The 24,839-nt window shown below is 35.5% G+C and overlaps 1 protein-coding gene and 1 non-coding gene across 3 annotated transcripts in view; both read left to right on the top strand.

The window, feature by feature from the left end:
• MKLN1 (muskelin 1) overlaps window positions 1-24,839 on the top strand; it is a 331,507-nt gene that overhangs the window by 264,022 nt on the left and 42,646 nt on the right. For both annotated transcript variants that reach the window (XM_077770721.1, XM_077770722.1), the window contains exons 11-13: window positions 3,766-3,978; window positions 11,421-11,642; window positions 14,289-14,418. In XM_077770721.1, the coding sequence (XP_077626847.1) occupies window positions 3,766-3,978; window positions 11,421-11,642; window positions 14,289-14,418 (565 nt within the window). The remainder of the gene's footprint in view (window positions 1-3,765; window positions 3,979-11,420; window positions 11,643-14,288; window positions 14,419-24,839) is intronic.
• On the top strand, window positions 8,499-8,602 carry LOC144237118 (small nucleolar RNA U13). The gene has a single exon (XR_013336768.1). It is a non-coding gene; the product is annotated as a small nucleolar RNA U13 (small nucleolar RNA).

Below are 24,839 nucleotides of genomic sequence, written 5' to 3'. Positions count from 1 at the left end.
CTCTCCTTCTCTTTCTCTGTCCCTCCCCCCCCACCCAAAGAAATAAATAAACTTAAAACAAATTATTTTGATTCTTCTAGGTCTTTTACATTTCACATAAATTTTAGAATCATTGTCAGTTTCTAAAGCTGTTGGGATTATGATTGGGAATGTGATGTTTATACATCAATTTGGTGAGAATTGATGTCTTAATAATATTAAGTCTTCTAATCCATGAGCATAGTTACATTTAATCTCCAATTATTTCAGTCTTAATTATTTGTCAGCACTCTTGGAGTTTTTAGGTTAGAGGTCTTGAATGTTTTTATATTGATCCCAGTGTATTTTGGTTTTTTGTGCTATTGTAAATGGAGCTTAAGAATTTTTTCTTTTTGTTTACTGCTAATATAGAGAAGTAAATTATTTCTGTCTGTTGATTTCTTAGGATGTTTCAACCAATAGTTTTGTCATCTATGAATAGAGACAATTTTATTTCTTCCTTTTTGCTTTTTTTTATAACATTTTATTTTTTAATGCCTTATTGCACTGATTTTGACTTCTCGTATGGTGTTAAATAGAGGAAGTGAGACTAGACATCCTTATCTTGTTTCAGATTCTCACAGAACAGCGTTCATTATTTCACCATTAAGTGAAAAATTAGGGGCATCTGGGTGACTTGGTTGAGCATCCAACTCTTGATTTCAGCTCAGGTGATGATCTCACCTTCATGGGATTGAGCCCTGTATTGGGCTCCATGCTGGGTGTGGAGCTTGAGATTCTCTCTCCCTCTCACATGGGCGTGAGTGTTCACTCTCTCTAAAAAAATTTAAAAAGTGAAGAATTAGATTTAGGATTCATGCATTCTTACCAGATTGAAGACATTCCTTTCTATTCCTGGTTTGCTGTGAGTTTCCTCATAAATGTGTATTGAATTTTATCAAATGCTTTTTATAAGGATAAGATTTTTTTCCTTTAATTCTGTTGATGTAGCGAATTACCTTGATCAGTTTTTAAATGTAAAATTAACTTTACATTCCTGATATAAACCCCCTTTATTAAGGAATATCCTTTTTATATATTGCTGCATTTTATTTGATAATATTTTGTTAAAGATTAGTTTTGTGTCTGTTCATGAGATATACTGGTTGCTGGTTTCCTGTAAATTATTTTTCCTCTTGCTCCTTTGTAGTATGATTGTTAATTGGTTTCAGTGTTCTCTTGTCCTTATAAAATGAGTTAGGAATATTATTTCTTGTGTTTAATAAAATCTACCAGTATACATATCTAGGACTGGCATTTTATTTGTGGGAAGTTTCTATTTAAAAAAAAAATTAATGTTTATTTATTTATTTTGAGAGAGTGAGAGTGAGCAGGGTAGGGGCAGAGAGAGAGGGAGAACAGAGAATTCCAAACAGGCTCCAAACTGCCAGAACAGAGCCCGACTCGGGGCTTAAACCCACAAACTGTGAGATCATGACCTGAGCCAAAAGCAAGAGTGGCTCAACCGAATGAGCCTTCCAGGTGCCCCTGCGGGAAGTTTTTAAATTATGAAGTCAGTTTTTCAGTAGATATAGTGACTTCAGATTTTCTCTTTTATCTCATGTCAATTTTGGTAAGTTTACAGTTTTTTAAGGAATTTGTCCATTTTATCGACATTATCAGATTTTACCTGTTTTTCATAATGGTCTCTTACTTTCTTTGTAACTTCTAGTGAGCCTGTAAGTTATGTTCCTGCTCTCATTTCTCATATTTGGCAATTTGTGTTTTCTTTTTGTTTTTAAAAATTTAGTCTTGCTAGTGGTTTATAATTCTACTAATCTTTAAGGATACCAACTTTGTTACTTATCTCCATTTTTTAATCTGTTTTCTATTCTTCTGGCTCCTTTTCTTTATTTCCTTTTTTCTTTTTATTAAGGGTATAATTTACTTGTTTTAATAGCACTTATGCTAATTAAGCTGAAGCAAGAAGTTCTATTACCTCCCCTAATAAAGTCTCAAATTTTATTTTCTAGGATAGATGGCATAGATTTATTATGTATTACCCTATCTTTGTTTTTGAATTTAATTATGGAGGAAATTCTTTCAAAAAATAATGTTTTCACCTTATCTGCTGGAGATTTTCTTTGACAAAAATCTTTAAAAACAAGTTTTAAAATAGTCATTAGTATGAATACTAAAGTACAGATTCAAATCAACTTAACATCTAGATTCATAACACTAATGTCAAATTATTCTTCCTTCCTAATATCTTTATTTATTTAATCTAGATAACAGTGCTAGAATACTCTTTTTATAATACTGCTTTTTAAATGTTCTATCCTGCTCTAGAAACCCATGACAGTCCTTTACTGCCTATGAGATTATATCCAGCCTCATCTGTCAGTCATTCACCAGGCTTCTATTTCTGCCTTACCCTTCAATTCTTATTTCTGCACTAGGAATTCTTCATCTCAGTCGTAACTACACACATTGTATTAAGTCTGTTTTGCATTTGTTACTCTTGTGGAAAACCAATCCAGAATAGTGGAAAGAACACAGTTTTTGGTTCTAGTTACACTGAAGCTTAGATTCTCTGTCTCCTAGTTTTGTTACGTTGAACAGATTACTTAGAATCTGTGACATGGAAATATTTCCTTATGGAGTTGCATGGATTGAATGAAATATACATAGACATGTAATAATGATATAGATAGAATTCAAGAGATTTAACAAATTTAGCAAATACTGTAATATAGGTAGAATTCAGGAAACATTTAACAATTAATTCTTGTTCCTTTTCCCCCTTTCAAATTCTGCCCAATTGAAGTTCTTTTTTCTCCATGAGCTCTGTTTTTAGTTTATGCTGTAATATTGTTTTTTGCCTTTTATTCAGTCCTGTGATACAAGTGATCTCAACTAAATAATTTTTGTTGATTATACAGTGTTCTTCGTATTGTATCCCTCATCGTGTTATTTGTCCAAGCAGAAGTGTCAGATTTATATAATGTAATATGTGGATGAAGTCAAAGGTTTGGATTTTTATTCTGGTGCTGTCACTAGTTTACTAATCTTCACTAAGATGCCTTTCCTCTTTGGGTTATGCTTCCTCATCTTTAAAAGGAGATAATTAAACTAGAGATCTTATTAAGGTTCCTTCCAGTTATGAAATTCAGCGATTCTAGATATTCTTGGGTTATCTGTTTTGTGCTAGATTCTGGTGAGAAATTCTAATGAGAAAGATTTTAAAAGACCAACTGTCAGGGCGCCTGGGTGGCTCAGTTGGTTGAGCAGCCGACTTTGGCTCAGGTCATGATTTCATGGTTCGTGGGTTTGAGCCCCACGTCGGGCTCTGTGCTGACAGCCAGCTCAGAGCCTGGAGCCTGTTTCAGATTCTGATTCTGATTCTGATTCAGATTTCAGATTCTCTCTCTCACCCCCCCCTCCCCCCGCTCATGCTGTCTGTCTCTCTCAGAAATAAATAAAAAACATTTTTTAGAAATTAAAAAAAAAAAAGGCAACTTTCTTTAGATTAACATGTACTGGAGACTCCAGCTCTGTGCACAAATGACTACAGTCCAGTGAGTTTTTCACAGAAGCCGTATGAGTGTTATAGACAGCACACCATGTGCAGAATAGTTTATCCCATCTTTCCTGGCAGATTTTAAGCATTTCTATGGTAATATCTAACTGTGTGTTGGACTTACATTGCAAACCTTTTAGTAAAAGTCAAAAAAAAAGAGCATTTAATTTTATTTTTTATTATTTGGTCTTTGAATATTTTCTTTTTTCTTTTTTTGGTCTCCACAGAATGGTCCTAGCGCCAGATCATGTCATAAGATGTGCATTGACATTCAGCGAAGACAAATCTACACATTGGGTCGTTATTTGGATTCCTCTGTGAGGAACAGCAAATCTCTGAAAAGTGACTTCTATCGTTATGACATTGACACAAACACATGGATGTTACTCAGTGAAGATACTGCTGCTGATGGAGGGCCAAAATTGGTGTTTGATCATCAGGTTTGGTGCACAATTAAATATATGGTGGAATTAATTAGTGCTCAGTAACTCTTGCTTTTAGGGTTTATTTCACATGTTATGCTATATTGTCTATTAGTGATTTCCTATAAATACCTATAATAGATAATAAAAATAACTGTTGTTTCAATAGGTATAAAGTTATCATTTAAAATTTTTTTCTCTTGTTTGGTGCAAGATAAAATACTAAGATCTCAGAATAACAAGTGTTAATTTATAAAAACTTCAGAGAGTAGATGGAGCAGTACATATTGGGAAAAACAAATTTTAATTTTATGATAAATAGTCATAACTCATAACAGTAACAACTTACACTTTTAAAACGTTTTATTCTGCATTCCTGGAAGAAATTTAAAATTATTTTATAATGAGTTTGATAGTTTGAAATCAAGAGCTTTTCTTCCAATTCAAGTGAAATATATTTACTTTTGTATAAAATCCTAAAGCAGATAGAAAAAATCCTAAAGCAGATTTAACATATACCAGAAGAAGTTTAAACTGAGCACCAAAAAGGGGCTCCTGGGTGGCTCAGTTGGCTAAGTGTCTGACTTCAGCTCCGGTCATGATCTCCCAGTCCATGATTTCAAGCCCCGTGTAGAGCTGGGAGCCTGCTTCAGGTTCTGACACCTCTCCCCGCCTTCCCTTCCCTGCTCATACTCTTATCTGTCTCAAAAATAAATAAATAAACATTTTAAAAGGCGCCTGGGTGGCTCAGTTGGTTAAGCATCCGACTTCGGCCCAAGTCATGATCTCGCGGTTTATGAGTTTGAGCCCCGCATCGGCCTCTGTGCTAACAGCTTGGAGCCTGGAGCCTGCTTCGGATTCTATCTCCCTTTCTCTGCCCCTCCCCTGATCACACTCTGTCTCTTGTCTCTCAAAAATAAATGTTAAAAACAAAATTTTAACTGAGCACCAATAGAAATCACATAATGGTGCTATAGACTAGAAGACTACACATAGCGATCTGTAAGCCTTTTTAATATTAAAATTTTAATATGTTCATCATTATCCCCATCAATGTTGTTGTCACTCTTATCTGTATTTGGATGTTTAGTCCATATAAGTTTAGTATAGGTCAGTACACAAAACAATAACCAGTAACTGAATTATGAGGCCATTTTTACTTGGCTCACCCCACATCTGAAGGGTTTTTTGTAGTATGAAGGAGAAAAGACTTTTTAAAAATCTGTAACACTGCATTGATAAACATAGTATTATCTAGTACTTGAGAAATGGTAGGTGGTGCTAAGATTATGACAGAATTTAGCTTAGGCCTAATATCTAGTAATTAAAATCCCAGTCTTTATTTTTATTTATTGGTTCTCTTTGTTTCTTTGTAGGTTCTTGTTAATGCTTTGCTTTTAAACTATTCTAATGACATAATAATAAGTTTTTCTAGGAGAATGGTAAGGAAAAGAGGAGTGAGTTTTATGCCTATCAAGTGAGTGGTGGGTAGAAAAAAGAAATGTTAGTTTTCAAAGTATTCCCCAGTTTGAATTTAGAACTTCTGCTGGCTCTACATAACTGAACTCTGCAGAGCTCTGCACGTCCCTGCTGACATCCTCAGTGTTGCTCTTGTGGAAAATAAATATTCCAAAAAATGTTAGGCTGGTTCCAATCTTTTAAAAACAGAACATCAGCAGATAACACTGCTAGGGAAACCATTTATTTTCTTCCATCTGGTTACAGATTTCTTTTATAAAAGATGCGTATGTCTTTTTCAATGTCTTTTACATATTGAAAAAAGAATAGCTTAAGGGTAGTCTGAGTAGAGCACATACATTGTCCTTGTATGTGACCTTGGTTTGTCTTGACTTCAGTAAAGTAGAATGTTCTTTGGAAGCAAGTTCTGTTACATGATGCTTGATTTTCATCTTATTAGATGTAATAGAAGAACACTGGGGGAGGAGAAACCAAGATTTCACCAATTAACACAATCTTTATAAGCCCCCATTTTCTATCCTATTTCATGCAAATAAAGCTATATTTTGGAACTTACTCCAAAAATTACCTAGGGTCATTTATGACACATTAAGACTTGACACGTAACATTCAAATTTAAGAATGTAAGAGAGCTAGAAGCATGAAGATATGTTTAGAAGTTACTTTGCCATTTGGAATTTTAACATAAAAAAACTAAATTTTAAAGCTTTTGGATTTCTTAAGCTTAGTTCTGAAGCTTTCCAAGTTGTTGCTTTGTATGATTTTCAGTAACACTGAGAACCAACCAGAAAGCTTAAGGAAAAATATTGCCACAGTATGGTCAAATATTCAGTAAAACCAGGAGCCAGAGAAAACCCACGACTCCCAGTTCCTTGTAAGTTTAGCCAGAAACAACTGAAATACCAGAACCAGTGTTGAAGCCCACAACAGTGTAATAAGGGAGAACTCAAGGCATAAAATAGAAACCCCCTAAACCAAATAAGGTTTGTGGTGAGAGATGTCTTGACTTCATAGTAGCCACCATATTTTGAAGAAGTCATTTAATTCAGTAGCAGCAGAGGTAAGAGCCCTTGAGCAAGAGCATTACCCTTCTGTAGGAACTTTCTGTTATCTGGTCCAGGGAAGTTCAACTCACTTAAATATGAAAAATGAAAAAGCAATAAACACCAGATCTTTAGAGAGGTACTCTGAAGAAAAATAGTAAGAAGAAAAAGAACCAGCAAAACTTTCCTTCGTGCAACAGCAGATGACAAATTATATTCCAGTGTTCTAAAATGAATTAAATGGCTTTGAAGCTTGCAACTGTGAAGAAGACTACAAAGCGTAAGTTCAGGAATGCAGATGAGATGGCCAAATAATAGGTGCAGGTGAAAGTGGACCTGATAAAATTCAGGAAAGAGATTAAAGAAGAACATATTACCACGTTCAGAATTGAAAAATAATCTACACGGTGTGTGAAGAATAGGTAAGTGTCATATAGCATAGTAATAATAAGAGCAGATAAACAAAAAAGATGTAAAAACGATTAGCTGGAGAATTATAGGTAGAGAATACAATCAAAAGAGAGCCAACCTACACATAATTGGAGACATTAAAGAAGAAAACTCAAACAGTGGAATTGAATAAATATTTATAAATAATTAATTCAAGACTACGTATCGAAAGGGCATGCTACATTCAGGGAAAATTGACCTAGGCACTCAACTCTAAGGTATATATTAGCAATTCATATTGAATTTCAAAGATAAAGCATTTTGGCGCAGCTAGGCAAAATTATCAAGAAATAAAATTAGACTGGTGTCAGATTTTTCTACAGCTATATTCAATACCAAGAGAGGCAGTAGAGCAACATCTACCAAGTATTCAAGAAAAGACAGTGTGAGCCAAGGGTTTTATATCTAGCCAAATTGTCCTTCAAGTATAAAAGTTTTTTGAGGAAATTACTAGACAGTAGAATACAAGCTAGCCAAGAAGTGGCTGGAGAAACTTCAATCAAATGCTTTGATACCTCAGCTCATTAACATTCTCCCTGGGTCATTAGATTATTGTCAGGCTGGATGTATACTTTAAATACCCTGCTGCCCCACAATCTGTGAAATGCAAAAGAATTTTTGTTGTAATGTTGAAAAACGAAGAATGTCTTGTTTTTAAAGAAAATTGGGGAGAATTCCTGTAAGGTAGAAAACAAAATGAGTCCAGATCCAACTGGAGGAAACCAGAGCCTATAGATTTTTTTTTTTTTTTAAATTTCTAGGAGAGAGAGGGAGACCGCGTGAGCAGGGGAGGGTCAGAGAGAGAGGGAGATACAGACTCTGAAACAGGCTCCAGGCTCCAAGCTGGCAGTCAGCACAGAGCCCGACACGGGGCTTGAACCCACGAACCATGAGATCATGACCCAAGCGAAAGTCGGACGCTTAACCGACTAAGCCACCCAGGTGCCCCCAGAGCCTATAGATTTTTAAACAATTGGATTGTGGAATAAGTAGCTGTCCACAACTTGATTGTAGCAACTTGAGTCTCAAGATGTATACAGCTGGGGCAAACATTAGATGATCATTGGTGACTGAACAGCAAGCTGCCAGTTTGAACAGTACTTACCTTTGATAATTGTCTACAGATCAGGGTTTGAGCATGGACACTGGAGCTGGAATGATAGAGCAGTACTCCCAGGAGGCACTGGACAGCTGCTGTGGAACCCTCTAGGGCGCTGTGTCTCATTTCTCCCCACCCACTTCCTTGAGGCAGGCTGCTATATTTGAAGAGGCGGATGAGTAGGGATTCACAGATATAAAAAAGATTGTAACAACAGCCAAAAAATTCCAAATGTTTGAAAATAACTAATACCATGAGACAGGGCTACTGAACTCAGCAAAGTAAGAATTAACAAAGAAAAACATTAGGAGTGTTTACTGAAGAAGCCTTTAAGATAAGTTTAAAAGTGATATTTTTTAGAGTAATTCAGGAGGCTGTTTCATCCATGATAAAGAAGTATCTAGAAAAATTATAAGTTAAAGATTTGGCAGCAAAATAAAAATCTCAGTGAATTGATTAAAAAGCTCTCCCTTTTGTAGTTCATAAGCATGATGATTGGGTGTTCATTCCGTTGTGTGACATGTGCCACCCTTAAACCTTGTTACGACGCAGGCACATTACCCATCTGATGTGAAAAAAAAAAAAAAACCCTCCCTCTAAATGGTTACTAAATTAGTAAGCTGAAATTATGAGAGAAATGTTAAGGAAAAGAGAAAAGATCCTGAAGTTTTAATATCCACCTGATAGGAGCTCTAGAAAAAGAGAATGGAGGCAAACCAAAAACAGCAAATCTCAAGATTAAGAAGGAAAAAAAACCTCAGAGCAGAAGAAAAGACAATTTTTAGAATTAGAGGAACACCAGGGGCACATTAGGATGAATGAAGAAAGAATATCCCTACCTAGATACTTCCTTAATGAAATTTTAGAACCAGGAATTAAGAGAAAACCCTAATGTCTGTAGAGAAGAAACTTGTTGCCTTTGTAAATAAGTAAGCAAGGACCAGATTAGCATGAGGCATTTTTAGAGGTTGGTGGATTAGGCAACACTGCTTTGAAAGCTTTAGATTTTGTGAGGAAACAATTATTTTGCATCCAGAATAATCCTAGCCAATCTTGTATTCATTTGATAGAGTAAAGACTCTTTTGGATTTTAAAACATTGTGGTGCGGAGTAAGTGGCTATCCACTATTTGTTTGATTTTAGAAATCCAATTTCTAACTTGATAGAGTGAGTGGTCTTCCAATTTTTGACTTACATGGTTTCTGGAAATCTTCAAGAGAAAAGGTGTTAGTATTATACAAACTTTAGTAAGTCATTAGCTTTTCAGAAATTTTTTTCAGAGATTAAAAGTGAAAATGAAATGATAAACTGCTGAACAGCATAAAGTTTCCTATAGTGATTAACACTTCTTGTTGTTTGATAATTGACTCTCATTGAAACTGCTTATCATATCCAGGGAAGAACCAAGCTGAAGGAATAAAATTATTTCTGTTTTGTCTCCTGTTCGTTCTAAGATATGGGAAAGAATCAGTGAAGCTACTGTAGTATCTTACTCTTTTTTTGAGTTGGTTTGGTCTGGTTTTCTGGAAAGAGCTACCAAGATAAAGATCTATTTATGCTTCACCACTAACAACAAATGAGAATAAGCCATATTAATTAAACTTAAATATCCCCAGAAGGAAATAGAAACCCCTTTTGTAGCTGTATGAAGCAGAAACATAAGGGCTGGATAACAGAGATTAACCAAAATTAGTATGAATTTGTAAATTTATGAAAATTTAAACAGGGTCATATAATGTGAATCACTCAAGATTTTCAACATGATCCCAAGGTACTTGGAGAGATCTGAGCCTTAAACACTTGAGACATGGTAGTGTGACTCAGGTTCCGTGAAGCCTTAGACAGTGGTATAGTAGGTGAATGGGGCCATACTGAGTTGTCTTCAATAACATATGGATTGCTTTTAATGATATGATTATTAAAGTCAAAGAGTGGGAATACTTTCAACTATATTCACCAAGATTCCACCCTTGAGGAATAGTAAATTTTCATCTTAATTTATGGAAGGTTGTCAGAAACCTGGGAAATGGCAAGTGACTGGATCTTTTTTAGTGGTTAGGGAAATATTGGGAGATGCTAGAATCTTTTCTTTATAATATGAATTTAAAAAATAAAATGTATAATTATTAAAATAACTTTTTCCTGGGGCCCCTGGGTGGCTTAGTCGGTTGAGCGTCCGACTTTCGCTTAGGTCGTGATCTCGCGGTTTGTGGGTTCGAGCCCCGCGTCGGGCTCTGTGCTGACTGCCAGCTCAGAGCCTGGAGCCTGTTTCAGTCTGTGACTCCCTCTCTCTCTGACCCTCCCCTGCTCACGCTGTCTCTCTCTGTCTCCTAGAAATAAATAAAACATTTAAAAAAAATAAAAATAAAAAATAAAAAATAAAATAAAATAAAATAACTTTTTCCTAAAAACAGTACATAAATAGATGCTTATTACAATTTGATGGGAGAAGAAAATTGGACATACAATGGCTGGTATTTGTGCTTTAGCCCCAAAACATAGATGTTTTATGTATGCAGTTTATTCTTTATATATCAGTGCCACTTGTGTTCAACATCTGATTCCCAACTTGGACTTACACAGAATTTTCCCAGTTTATCTCTCCACTTGGAAATAGAATTTGATTCCTATTGTCTTGTGACAAATGGCTTTTTTCTCAGAGATACTTTTATGAAAAGGCATGATCTCCTTGAGTGGAAAGAATGAAAGAATCAAGACTGCCTTCTGAACATAAATTGCATAACATACCTCAAAGAAAATTAAATTTATAGTATTGTGTTAAAGGAGGCAGATTCATCACCAGAGAAGTCAGCCTGGATTGACTGCAAATGTCTTTTTGTTTGTTTTGCTATTTCATAACAACATAATTTGAAGAGTTTTGCAAAATAAATACAGAAAGATGAATTCAGCTGTATCACTCTTATTGACATATATGCTGTCTGATTAAATGGTAGAAAAATTAAGAGGATGGATGGTTGCCTAGAGCAGAAAGAAGAGAGTTTTTAAAAAGAGGATGAAGGGGAAGGTGTGGTCACTTTATCCCTAGAGTATGAAAAGTATTCAATCTTAGGTATAATTTAGCACCTCGTGTATTATTGATTGATTTGGTAAAAATTATGCAGTTTCCAGAAAGCATAAAGCTCTTTAACTCAAAATATTTTACTGTCACTGGGAAAAATGGAAACCTGAAAAAGTATTTAGAAATCTATCCTGAATCTGTGCATTTGGTGAGCATTATTAAAGTGTACATGATAATCAAGGGTGCTATTTAGTGTTGTTAAGACAAAGTTTAGTTTCTTGAGAATCTAAAGGTGCACACGTTGGTTTCATTTTAGCACATATAACAGGACCAATCTGTAACTATTCAATCTGTTGTCTTGTTCTGATAGATGTGTATGGACTCAGAAAAACATATGATCTACACCTTTGGTGGTAGAATTTTGACATGTAACGGCAGCGTAGATGACAGCAGAGCCAGTGAACCACAGTTCAGTGGGTTATTTGCTTTCAACTGTCAATGTCAAACTTGGAAACTTCTTCGAGAGGACTCCTGTAATGCTGGGCCTGAGGACATCCAGTCTCGGATAGGACACTGCATGCTATTCCACTCAGTAAGAATATTCTATACATTGTATTGTTATTTTGTCATGTATATCTCAATAGGAAAAGGAGTAGTCAAAATCTAAATCTTCAGAAAGAGATCAAAACTTTTCACTAAAAATAAATGATTAGTGTTAGCAATGAAAGACAAAAATAAAACTTCCTTGGCCACTGTACTGTTTGCTAATTATGAGACTCTTCCCATTAACCTAGTAATTCCTGAATAGTTATTACTCAGATACTAATGAAGCCACTTTTATGACTAACTTTACTGCTTATACAGATATTGTAGCTATTTCTCTTGCTTACAGTTAACTACTTACTGATTTTTCGTAGTAACTAGAAGATCAATTGTTTTATTTTCCTCTCTGCCACTCTTTATTAAGTGTGAGGAATTAAGAATTGACTGTATAGAATTAGAATTTAAATTTATCAACAAAACCAGTATAGAAACATTTCTTTAACCTTTCCAGTTGTTATGATGAAAACTTGGGCTTCTTTCTGTGAACATAACTTTAAAAACATACTGTGGAATATTTTAAACATATATCAAAGTATAGAGAAGAGTGTAATAAATTCCTGTGTACTTATTTGTTTCAACAATTATCAATATTCCACTATTCATTTTTCATATATCTGCCCCACTTAATGTTTTTCTTCTTTCTTTGATGTTTCTCTGATTTTTAAGTTTGGGGTTTTTTTTAATTAATTTATCTTTTAATTTACATCCAGGTTAGCATGTAGTGTAACACATATAATAATCCCAATCATTATACCTGTAATTACTGTAGTGTATCACTAACAGATAAGAACTTTTTATAAACATAATTATGATATCATTATAATAGTGAACCAAAGCACCAGCAGATTCATATTATCATGAATATATAGTTTGCATTCATTTTGTTTTCTGAAATACTGAAAAATACTTTTCTATAGCTGGTTTATGCAAGTCAGACTCTAAAAACAGTCTGTGTATTGTATTTGGTTGTTATGCCTCTTAAATTTCTTTTAAGCCATAACAGTATTCCCTGCTTCTATTTTTTCCCCCTTGCATACCATTTATTTACTTGTTAAACTGAATCATGTGTGCTCAAGAAAATTTCCCATTTTCTTGATTTGGCTAATTTTATCCTTGTAGTATATTGTGATTGTCTAGTCCATATTTCCTGTAAGCTGGTAGTTAGATCTAGAGATTTCATTTCAGAGTCTCTTTTTTTTGGGGGGGGAGGCAAAAGGAGGGGTGCAAGAATACTTAAAAGATGGCCTGATTGCAAAATATCAAGCGGCACATTTAATGTGTCGTTGTCATACTCTTGGTGATGTTAACAATATTCTTTGGGTTTACGTGTTAGCCTAGCCTGATTGGTCAGTGATAAAATTTCTTGTCATTCTTTTTACTGAATGGTTTTTGCAGTCATTGATAATCATTGTGTGGGGTTTGTGAAACTGAGATTTTTCTGATTACTTTATTCTGTATTTATTAACTGATTCTGATATTAAAAACTTATCCTCATTAACTATTTGGCTACCCTGATGTGCACACCACACAGAAAAATATTTGATTTTTTTCTCTTTATCACTTTTTCGTATTAATAAGTTGAGGCTCCAAAGTTAACCAATGTATTTTTTTAGGCATTATCATGAACTTGTGGACTTATATATTTGATGTGTTTAATCCAGTGCTGTCCTTATTCTTCTTGATGCCCCAATTTTTCTCTTTGTCCAGGAGTGCCCCCTTCCCACATATATACGCACACGTATAGCTATATACACATACTGGTATATGTATATATGTACGTATCTATATATCTTTTTAGTAAGAGAAAAATTAAATCATTAGTTCCTACCAATACAGCCAATTCAAATTAAAAATCATAGAGTTTTAAAATTGAATATCCTTTTGATTTTCTATTTATGTATCTTTTAAGGTTAAAATAGTGCTTCCTAATGACAGTCTTATATTATTCTGTTTTTCTGTAATAGTTACAGAATCACAGAACTAACAAGAATTACTGAATGTTGTTTCAGGTTGCTTTCTGGTTATTTTTCTGTTTAGGATATAGCTGGGGATGGGGAGTCAAAAAACATGAATTAAAATCACTAGAAATACTATTTTTCTGTGTGATCATGTCTCTGTGTGGTCATATCTTATGTACAGATAGGTTTATTTCAGTGTTTTTCAAATTTCAGAGATTGTCTTTTTCTTTGGAGTTAATTTTGTTTCCTAATTAAATAAACAATATCCATGGTTCTAAAGGCAAAACCATACTTTTGGAGAGATCAGATTTCTCTATCCCTGTCTTCCTGCTCTGTCCCTTCCCATAAAGGTCTTTAATTACTTTCTTTCCTTTGTTTCTTTTTGAAGAAAGAAGCAAACATATAACATTCCTTGTTTCCCCTTCTTATGCAAAGGCAGCACTGTATACATTATTCTGTACCTTGCTTTTTTACTTTAATAGAGTATCCTAAAGATCACCACCTCTTAGTATCTAGACAGCTTCATCATCCCTCTTTATACCAGCACAGTACTCCACTGCATGGGCTCTGTCATAAAATGGCTTTTATAGAGGTTTAAATTGTAAAAGGGTCATTCTGAATTCTTCGTGGAAGTGACTACTTTCTCCCTTCTTTGCCCTTTTTTCCTTATTTTTCAGAAAAATCGTTGCTTATATGTATTTGGTGGCCAGCGATCGAAGACCTATTTGAATGATTTCTTTAGTTATGATGTGGACTCTGATCATGTAGACATAATATCAGATGGCACCAAGAAAGACTCTGGAATGGGTAAAGGCATTTAGTGATTCTTCTCTCGTGTCTTAGCTTCTTTAGAAAGAAGACTGTAGCCCATTATCTTTTCTCTCTAACCATTCTTCACCCTTTCCCCCATGTCTTTAATTGAAGTAACTCTAAGTCAGAGAAAGAAAAATCTACCAGCTAAATTATTCAGTTTTATCTGTTTAAAATATGAGTTATTATATTATTTCCTTTTATAAGTTTCTAAAAGAATTATTTGTATGCTTATTTGGGAGGGGCTTTGCTAAAATGAATATCTTAAAAACTATCTTATTCTATTTTTGTTAATCCTTTCCACCTTCTACTTTCACTGTAGTGATTTCTATAATAGGCAATAGCATAATAGAGTATGTTTTTGTTCTGAGGGAGGACCTAATGTAACTAGTAACTCCTTTTAAGTTTGCAAGCTCAGCATCCAAATTATTCTCCTAGGTAAGAGAGTGACTTATTTGCCTTAGATAGTCCCAGTGTCATGCATATTGCCCTGGCATGGTTACTAATAGTGCCCCATTCACTCTTAAGTATCTTATTTTGGATAATAATTTACATAGTTACTGTATGTAGTAGTCATTTTGCCTGTGGTTTTTATACACAGAAGAATGATATTTAAGACTCAGTGGTTTAAAATGTCTAATTTGAGAAATTAGATCAGCTTGCTTTTTTTCTTTTAGCTATTATTTCTTTTTTAATTTTTTTTAATGTTTACTTATATTTGAGAGAAGGAGAGACAGAGTGTGAGGGAAGGGCAGAGAGAGAAGGAGACATAGAATCTGAAGCAGCCTCCAGGCTCTGAGATGTCAGGACAGAGCCCTACATGGGGCTCAAACTCACAAACTGCAAAATCATTACCTGAGCTGAAGTAGGATGCTTAACCGACTGAGCTACCCAGGTGCCCCCTAGCTATTATTTATAAAAATAGATAGTTGATACTACTGAGGAAAAATTTAAAAATAAATTTTTTGGACAAGATGGCACCATACTTAAAGTGAACATGAAGGGACCCTCAGGACTCTTTCCCCATATTTCTTACTAGACAGAAGCTAGAGCTTTATTTTCTGGGGGAAATGAGTACAGAGGTGTTTTTCCCACAATAGTTAAGCTCCTTCCCAAGGTTAAAAGAAAAAAGTGGCAAAGAGCAATAGTAGCAAAGACCTACTACAAAAATTCACTCTAAGTAAGCTTTAATGACAATCATTTGGAGATTTTTAAAGATTAGTTGTTGTTGTTGTTGTTACAGTAATTATAGTAATTTGCAAAACGGGTTAGGATAATGCTTTGTTCATGGTTATGGCTAGCTTTAGAGCCAGCAAAGTGTGATAGTTATTCTTTGTTCAATTTTGTTTTGATTCTAAAAGTAATAATATGCCCACTATAGAGAATTTGGAAAATATAGAAAGATGCAAAAAAGAAAATGTATCAAACTATTCAGACATAATACATTATCATTTTGGTATATTTCTGTCTAGTTTTTAAAAATTTACTTATTGTGCCTCATTAAGCAAAGTAGGGGGTTTGTGTTCTAGGAAGACGAAGTCATCTTCCCCTCTGAAAAAGCCTCTTATAGTTGGCTTTGGCGTCTTCCGGGAATAGGGAAGCAGGGATTGAGTCCTTCTGAGTCTGGGTTTTCAGCTGAGGTAGAGAGAAAATACAGTGCTTATAACCAGAAAGTTCAGAGTGGGGTATAGTTACCTCCAGGAGCCATTACTGTTAACTAGCCTGGGCTTCATGATAGTCATAGAAGTGGATTCTTTAACAATAAAATAATAATAATACAGTTTCCCAGGGTCACCTGGGTGGCTCAGTTGGTTAAGTGTCTGACTTCAGCTCAGGTCATGATCTCATGGCTGGTGAATATGAGCCCCGCATTGGGCTCTGTGCTGACAGCTCAGATTCTGTGTCTCCCTCTCTCTGCCCCTTCCCTGCATCACGCTCACACACGCTCGCTCGCTCTCTCTCTCTCTCTCTCTCTCTCTCCCTCTCTCTCTGTCTCAAAAAATTTTTTTTAAATTGTAAATAATAGTTTCCCAAAAAAAAGTATTTATTGTATAAAACTTTGCAGAATTTGATATTCTATTTTAAATTTACATTAAATTGTAATTTTTTTCATCATATGGTTTTACTACCTTGGATGGGAAGTATTAGGAAAAAGACAAGTGTGGATTCATTCCCTAATTACTGCTATAGTCAGCTTTTGTGAAATCAAAATCACCAGTTTTGCTGTGTTCTTTAATTTTTAATTAATTCATTTATGGTGAATTATTTCATGCAAATAAGTTTATTCATTAATTTAATAATATTTGTTGGCTGACATCTAAGTTTGACCCTCTCTCTTCTTCCCTCCTAACATATTTTGGTGCCTTCCCTGTGCCATGTATGTTTTAAGAACTTTGAGAAATGGCTGTGGGCCTGGGGGTTAAGATCCTTCTTCTTAGAGGACCCCATACTACTGGAAAGGCTCACATTTGCCATTCAGTCCTGGGAAGAAAAACCTTCCATGAGAATAAGTCACGTGGGAGGTCCCGGGTAGATAGCTCAGGTTGGGAAACCATCTCTGCAGAGGTCATCTTTAAGATTTAACATGAGAAGTAGAGAATTAGGAAGAACCATATTAAGAAGTGAGTGAAGAACAAGTACAGAGGTCCCAAAGCAGGAAAGAACTTCATGTATTGCAGGAAGAGATGAGGCTGGTGCCTGTTGAGGGTGGGGAAAGTTGGTGTGAAATGAGGTTAGCAAATTGGATAATTCTGTGATTATTCAGTGCCTTGTACAGATGCAAGAAATTGGATTTTTTTTCCCTAAGTAGAATAGAAATTTATTGACAGGTTTAATGCCATGGTCTTGATCTGATTGATTGAAGTTTTGAAAATACCAATCTTTTGCCCAGCTATTCATTTTCCAAGTGCTTAATTTTCACAGTATGCCTACAAGTTGCAGTGTCCAAAGGTTGTATGGTGCTTTAAGTGAGGATTTTTCTGGCAGAGTTGAGCATCTGGTTAGACTACATACTTGGAAATTTTCCCCACCTAACACTCCTGTGGTTTTACTTGGAATTGTGGAACCTCAGTGGCTCTGTCGGGTGTGTACGAATGAAACTGAAATCCTGTTCTTCTTTTTTGTTCTTTCTTTTTCTCCACCTTCCTCCCTCCTTCCTTCTCTCCCTCTCTCCCCTTCTTCTCCCTCCCTCTCTTCGTTTCCTTCTCTTTCTCTCTTCCTTCCCATTTGTCCTTTCCTCTCTACCCTCCACCATGTACCTCTTTCTCTCTGTCTGTCTCCCCACACCTCCCTCCCTACCTGGTATTCTGATACTCCCATGGCCAGAATTGAGAACCACTGTGTTAGCTCTCCAGAGCCCATCTCAGTTGGTAGTCAGGTCACCTTGAACAAGTTACCTAATTTCTCAGCTTCAGCTTGTGTGTCTATAAGTAACCAAAATTATATAGTGTCCCTGCTCATGGCCAGATTGACCCTCTAGTTTTTGGCTGGTGTTACTCTTGGGTACCTCAGTTTTCACTAGAATCTGCCAATGCTACCTCAGGCTCACTGATCTATTCAGTAATTAACTCATGCTAGCTTACCTTCTTCTTTTCTCTATTCCCATTGCACCCTCACTAGTTTGGGCTGTCATCACCTGTTTAGCCTCTGTTCCTGGTCTTCCTCCTCCTCCTCCTCCTCCTCTTCTTCTTTTTTGGTTTGTTTGTTTATTTTTAAAATACTTTATTTTTAAGTAGTCTCTACACCCAATGTGGGGCTCAAACTCAACAAACCCTGAGATCAAGAGCTGCTCACTCCATCGACTGAGCCAGCCAGGGGCCCTGAAAACGTATCTTATTTATTCTGAATGAACAAAGGCTATTACATTGATTATTTCATTAAAACTTCTCAAAGGCTTATCAAATTCTTGTATTTGCTATAGTTATTTTGTGTTGAGAATATCGTTGATAAATATTTACTTGATTACACTTGACTGTAATAAGTGGTCTTCCTCTTCTGCCCCTCCCCTCCCCTCCAACTCATTCTCCATACTGCAAGCAGAATATAGCAGTTTTGTGTTACCAGCTAAGTGCAGAATCATATGCTTTAACATTTATTCAGCAGATAACTTTTTGGTCACCTACTAGGTGCTAGAGATGAAAAGTGTGAATAAGAGCTCTATCTTCCTAAAGCTTACAGTTGTGTATGGAGAGAACAAAGAAGTAGATTAACAACCCTACTTTTTGATTAGTGTTAACAAGATAAGAAAATCTCTTTTAAAAATGTCAACTAGATAGATCTTCATCCTTGATTAAAATTTTTTTCATTGTTTCCCTTGCCCTCAGCATTAAGCCTAAACTCCCCCTACTCTCAGATTCCTATGTGATATACCGCACTTTAGTTAGTTCTCCAGCCCCATTTTTAGGATCCACCTTCACCTTGCCACCAATTCTTTGTTTTAATACCACTGAATATTAATCCTTTTTAGATACAAAGCTTTTTCTTGCCTTTGAGTTTCTGCCCATGCTGTTCTCCTTACCTGAATCACTCTTCCCTCTGACTTCGAAAGTGTAGCTAACTCGTGCTCATGTTTCAGATCTCAGCTTACACATTATCATCTCCTGAAATTCTCTTAACTCCTCAAGCCCAGGTGAAGAGTTAAAGCATGTGGTTATAATCTTTATTGTTAATACAATTCTCGATATTCATCTGACAGTATAACCTTAACTCTGCCTTTCAAAACCTGTGAAGAGCTTAGCTGAAATACATAGACTTTAATCAAGATTTCCTAAAGAGCATTCAATCTTTTCAGTACTCTACATCTCCTAAAAATATCTTTCACTGGATTAAGTTAGACCAGTCAGAAAACCTTGTGTCAGAACTATGTTATATTAAAAAAAAAAAGAACTATGTTATATTATATTGTCCTCCCATAGGATTACTTACATCTGATTTTTAAAAGTCCATTTAAAAGTAAAGTAAAATAAAATTATTTTATTTTTCCTACTAGATTATTATTTTTAAGCCATGAAAAGTCCTTCTAAGGACAAGGCAGGATACTATTTAAATTTCCACATTATTAAATATTCTTAGAAAACATCAATTTTGTTCCATTACATGGATGCTCTGTAGCTTATTTAAACATTCTGTTTATTAACTGTTCTTCCCAAAGCTTTTCTACTACAGTTAATTACTATAATTTGAGATGGACCTAACATATAATTACTGTGTTTATCTATGATTCAGTAATGTGGGTTATTTGATTAAAACTGCACTTATGATGTACGTTTCAAATTGGATTGTTTGAAATCATAGAAGAAATTTGAACTATTAAGATCACCAATTAGAGATGGCATATGTAATTGTAAAATTACTGCTGCTTATTATAATTTTTTATTGTGTCAGATACTATAAGATCTTAAATGTTGCTCTTTACCATTATGTAAATGAATTATCTTAGATTTAACATCTCAAGATATGAAGAAGCCTCAACTCTTACTAGAGTATAACAATTTTATGCTCCCCTCAGAAGGAGATTACAACTTAAATCAGCGGATCAGCAGCTGCGTAGAAAGAAGGGATTTATTAGTATTGTGTCTAACACATACATAATTACATCAAAATTCAGCACATCTAAAATTTGGGTTTATTTCTGAATAACGTTTGGCAAGCACAGGGGATTTAGCAGACTCCCCATATGTAAGCTCTGTATTTAACAGTAATTGAAAATTATGTTTAGAAGATAGTCTGTCACACCACCAAAGCTTTATAGTTTGGTATAGAAACTCAGTTTATTGTAGTAGGATTACTTTCTCATATCTGTATTATTCAAGATAACATACACAGATTAAGTTTTTGCCATTTGCCAGATGCTAAGTCAAGCATTGGTGATACATACAGAGCTCTTACAACCTAATCCCTGTTCTCTACTAGTTATGTATTTACTTGTTTTGTTCCTTAACATCTGTTGACTGTATTTTCCCACATCTGTCACTGTTTATTCCATTCTGTTCTAACCATGATGACAGATTGGTATAATTGAAAGAATAGTGAATTGAGAATCAGAAGACTTGGTCTCTCTTCTTCTGGGTCTGCCACTCATCCCTCTGCAACTTTGGCAGAATTGTATGCATAATCCCTCCTGGCCTGATTATTCATCTGAGAATGAGGAGATTGAACCAGTTGATCTTAAGGCCTCATCTAGCTCCAAAATTTTGACAGTTAAATTTCATTCCCTTCTGCTGTCAGACTGTGAAACTAACACGAGGGCTATGCTTATAATGTCTGCAAGATCTGATTTAGCTATAAACATATTTTCATGAAAACCTTAAAAGCAAAATCTTACTGATTTTTAGTTCAGCTTTCAGAATTGGTCAAACATTGACATTATTGGCATTGTTTTTTAAAAAGTAAAAGAGTGTGCATGTTTGTATGAATGTAATTATATAGAATAAATCCTTACAGTTTTTACCCTTTTAGACTTTATCAATTAACTAAATCAGGCCAGTTCAGCCATATAGAGAAGATTCTGGAGCTAATGAGTTGCTGTCATTAATGTAGATTCTTTACTGAGCTAGGTAATGGTAGTGCTTATTTTCAGTATAATGGGCTTCATTGCTTTTTTTTTTTTAATTTTTTAAAATTTATTTCTGAGAGAGAGAGACAGCGTGAGCAGGGGAGGGTCAGAGAGAGAGGGAGATACGGAATCTAAAACAGGCTCCAGGCTCTGAGCTAACTGTCAGCACAGAGCCCGACGCAGTGCTTGAACCCACGAACCATGAGATCATGACCAGAGCCGAAGTCGGACACTTAACCGACTGAGCCACCCACACGCCCCTCATTGTTTTCTATTTAGCATCTTTTCTACTTGTGCCATTATTCTAATAAAATTGGATTATGTACTTTTTTCCTCTCAATGTTACAGTTAATAACTTTCCATAATTACCCCCTTCCACTCTCCCAGAGGTGTTTTTGCTTAGTTACAAGCTTATGCAAGTTTCTTTTTTCTTTTTTATTAAAGTTTATTTATTTTGAGAGACAGAGAGCTCAAGCAGGGGAGGGGCAGAGAGGGGGGAGAGAGAGACAGAGACAGAGAGAGATCCCAAGAAGGCTCCACACTGTCACTCACAGAGCCTGATGTGAGGCTTCATTCCTTAACCATGTGATCATGACCTGAGCCAAAACCAAGATTTGGATGCTTAACTGACTGAACTACCCAGGGGCCCCTCATATTTTTTAATATAAAATTTAGGTCATTTGATAGTAAATGTGAAATAAAGTTCACCAGTAGAAACAAACATGCAAGAACACTAAGGACAGTTTTGAAAATGAAAGGTAATGAATTAGTATTAACTCTACCAGATATTTATAAAGGTACACTTTTGTCCAGATTAATGAAATGGAACAGAACAGATAGTATGAAAAAAAGTAATGCTTAGCCCTGGTACTGGCAACTTTCAGAAATGAAAGGAAGGCCAAGAGAGTTGTAGGGATGTCAACTAACCTAGCACCATGATTTGGTTGTATTGCTGAAACAATCCTGGAACTGCCTACTTGCAAAATTTTGTTATATAAACCAATTAATCAACTGTTATTCAGGTTTTCTTTTACTTGAAGCTGAAAATATCCTAACAAATAGAGAATTTTTAGAAAGCTGTTTTTATTAAACTTATATTTCCATGACAGTTCTAAAATTGTATTTTTCCTGTGTCTTAACTAAAGCAATTAATAATACCTTCTTTGGATCCTTAAGCAAAAATAGAGTTGAGATTAGTTCATGAAGTAATGGAATAATGTATCTTCCTCAAGAATTTTTTAAATTTTTTTTAACATTTATTTATTTTTGAGAGAGTAAGACACAGCATGAGCGGGGGAGGGGGAAAGAGAGAAGGAGACACAGAATCTGAAACAGGCTCCAGGCTCTGAGCAAGCATTCAGCACAGAGCCTGACGCAGGGCCTGAACCCACGAACTGGGAGATTGTGACCTGAGCCGAAGTCAGACACTCAACCAACTGAGCCACCCAGGCGCCCCTCTCAAGAATTGAAATGACTGCAAAAATACCTCAGTTATTGGGGCCCCTGGGTTTAGGTTACGTTAAGTGTCCAACTTCAGCTCAGGTCATGATCTCTTAGTTCATGGGTTTGAGCACCACATCGGGCTCTATGCTGACAGCTCAGAGCCTGGAGCCTGCTTCGGATTCTATGTGTCCCTTTCTCTTTGCTCTTCCCCTGCTTGTGCTCTTTGTCTCTCAAAAACAAATAACCATTGGGGCGCCTGGGTGGCTTAGTCGGTTAAGCGTCCGACTTTTGCTTAGGTCATGATCTCGCGATTCGCGGGTTTGAGCCCCATGTCGGGCTCTGTGCTGACAGCCAGCTCAGAGCCTGGAGCCTGTTTCAGATTCTGTGTCTCCCTCTCTCTCTGACCCTCCCCTGCTCACGCTGTCTCTCTCTCTCTCTCCTAGAAACAAATAAAACATTAAAAAAAAAACAAAAAAAACCCCAAATAACCATTAAAAAAATAATTTAAAGAAAATACCTCTGTTATCTTTTTATCTTCCATGTAGGGTTTCTGTATGTTACAAATTCTGTTAATTTTCCCCTTTTGGGTTAACCAAAGAAAATGAAAAGAGAAATGTGATTCAGACTGTCAGATAAAATATTTTTTAGCTGTCCTATTTCAAGTTTTAAGGATGCTAAAGAAAAAATAGAGTTGAAGGATTATCATTGTAATTTCCTGGAAAAACTAAAAACAGGTTGGCTGTAATAGTTGTTTGTTGTATTATTCTTATTTTCTATTTTCTTAGACAAGTGTCCTTTCAAAATGAGTTCACGATTAACATATGGTCTTGTTTGCTGATCTGTTTAATTTTTCTTTGTGAGTCAGTATATTTATAAAGACCAATTGAGATTCCTGCCATTCAGTTGAGCTTTTTGGCAGTTGAATCTAAAAGCTTTTAAAATACTGTATGTTGTAAATCTGCTCTTCTTTTCCCCTCCCCTCACAACTACCCATTAGAAACCATTAAATTGAAAAAGATAGCTTTGTTTTCTTTTTGGGAAGAAAATTAATACAGAAGACTGTTAATAATTATAACATGTTAAAATGAAACTTCTTTCTTGGTTTTGACCTTTAGGTCGTTTTAGTTTTTGATAATGCCATTTTTGTTCAACCAGTTTTTATTTTTATAAATTATTATAGAAGTAATGCAGTTGTGCATAATTAATAAAACAGAATTCAAATAATATAAAATGCTATAATATGAGAAGTATTTCTGCCAAAGTAGCAAAATAACATAGGTGGTAGATTTCCTTCACCAGAAATAAACCCTAGAAAAATAAAATGAGAGCCAGCTGACCTCCAGAAAGTCTTTAAATGAGATCAAATGCTTTCTGTCCCCTAAATTACCTTGAGTTAATTTTTATTCCTTCACTACAGAAACAGCAGCAGTAGCCTATATAATTAGTGCCAGAATTCAAAGAACAACATTAGTGCATAAACCCTACTGGCATTAAGAATTGAGATCAATNGAGGGTGTTATGCTGACGAAATAAGTCAGGCAGAGAAGGACAGATATCATATGTTTGCATGTATAGGAGAATTAGGAGGAACTTAACCGAGGACCATGGGAGAGAAGAAGTGGGGAAATGGTGGGGGAAAGGGAGAGAGGCAAACCATGAGAGACTCTTGAATGCTGAGAAACAAACTGAGGACTGATGGGTATGGGGGGAGGGAGGAGATGGGCATGGAGGAGGGCACTTGTGGGGATGAGCACTGGATGTTATATGGAAACCAATTTGACAGTAAACTATTTGTAAAAAAAATAAAAATAAAAATAAAAAAGTTTAGATGCACTGTAAAAAAAAAAAATTGATATCAATAGATACGGATTGACCATCTACTCTTAGCAATTCATTTCTTCTTCCCCTCACCCTTCAGGTCCAGGAAGACTGACTTCTACTTCCTTCAAAGGGTCTAAAGATGTGAAACCCTCACAGAGGGGGATGATAGTAGAATTGATTAATCTGGTTCTTTGTGCCTAGGCCTCACTTGCTTCTGCCTCTTCTATTTTCCTTAAATTCACTAGTACTGATACTAGTTAAGGCCTGACCTTTGATCTCCCTAATGTAATATATCTTAATGAAAGAATAGCTGATACCCTGAAAAATATTACCTCACAGAGCAATATAATTAGATAGCTGAGGATTAGAGCTGTCTCAAAAGAAATCAATAAACTAACAACATACATGATCTAAAGCAGAAGTATTACAATAGATAAACCAGGAATTTAAAACAAGCATGATTGGGGCACCTGGGTGGCTCAGTATGTTAAGTGTCCAACTCTTCATTTTGGCTAAGGTCATGATCAGATGGTTCGTGACTTTGAGCCCCACATCAGGCTCTGCACTGGGATTCTCTCTCTCTCTCTCTCTCTCTCCTCTC

This window comes from Crocuta crocuta, unplaced genomic scaffold, assembly GCF_008692635.1.
Source record: "Crocuta crocuta isolate KB4526 unplaced genomic scaffold, BGI_CrCroc_1.0 scaffold266, whole genome shotgun sequence".
In the NCBI taxonomy this organism is placed as follows: domain Eukaryota; kingdom Metazoa; phylum Chordata; class Mammalia; order Carnivora; family Hyaenidae; genus Crocuta; species Crocuta crocuta.
Note: the sequence above shows the minus strand (reverse complement) of the source record. Positions and strands in the feature narration are given on the sequence as shown.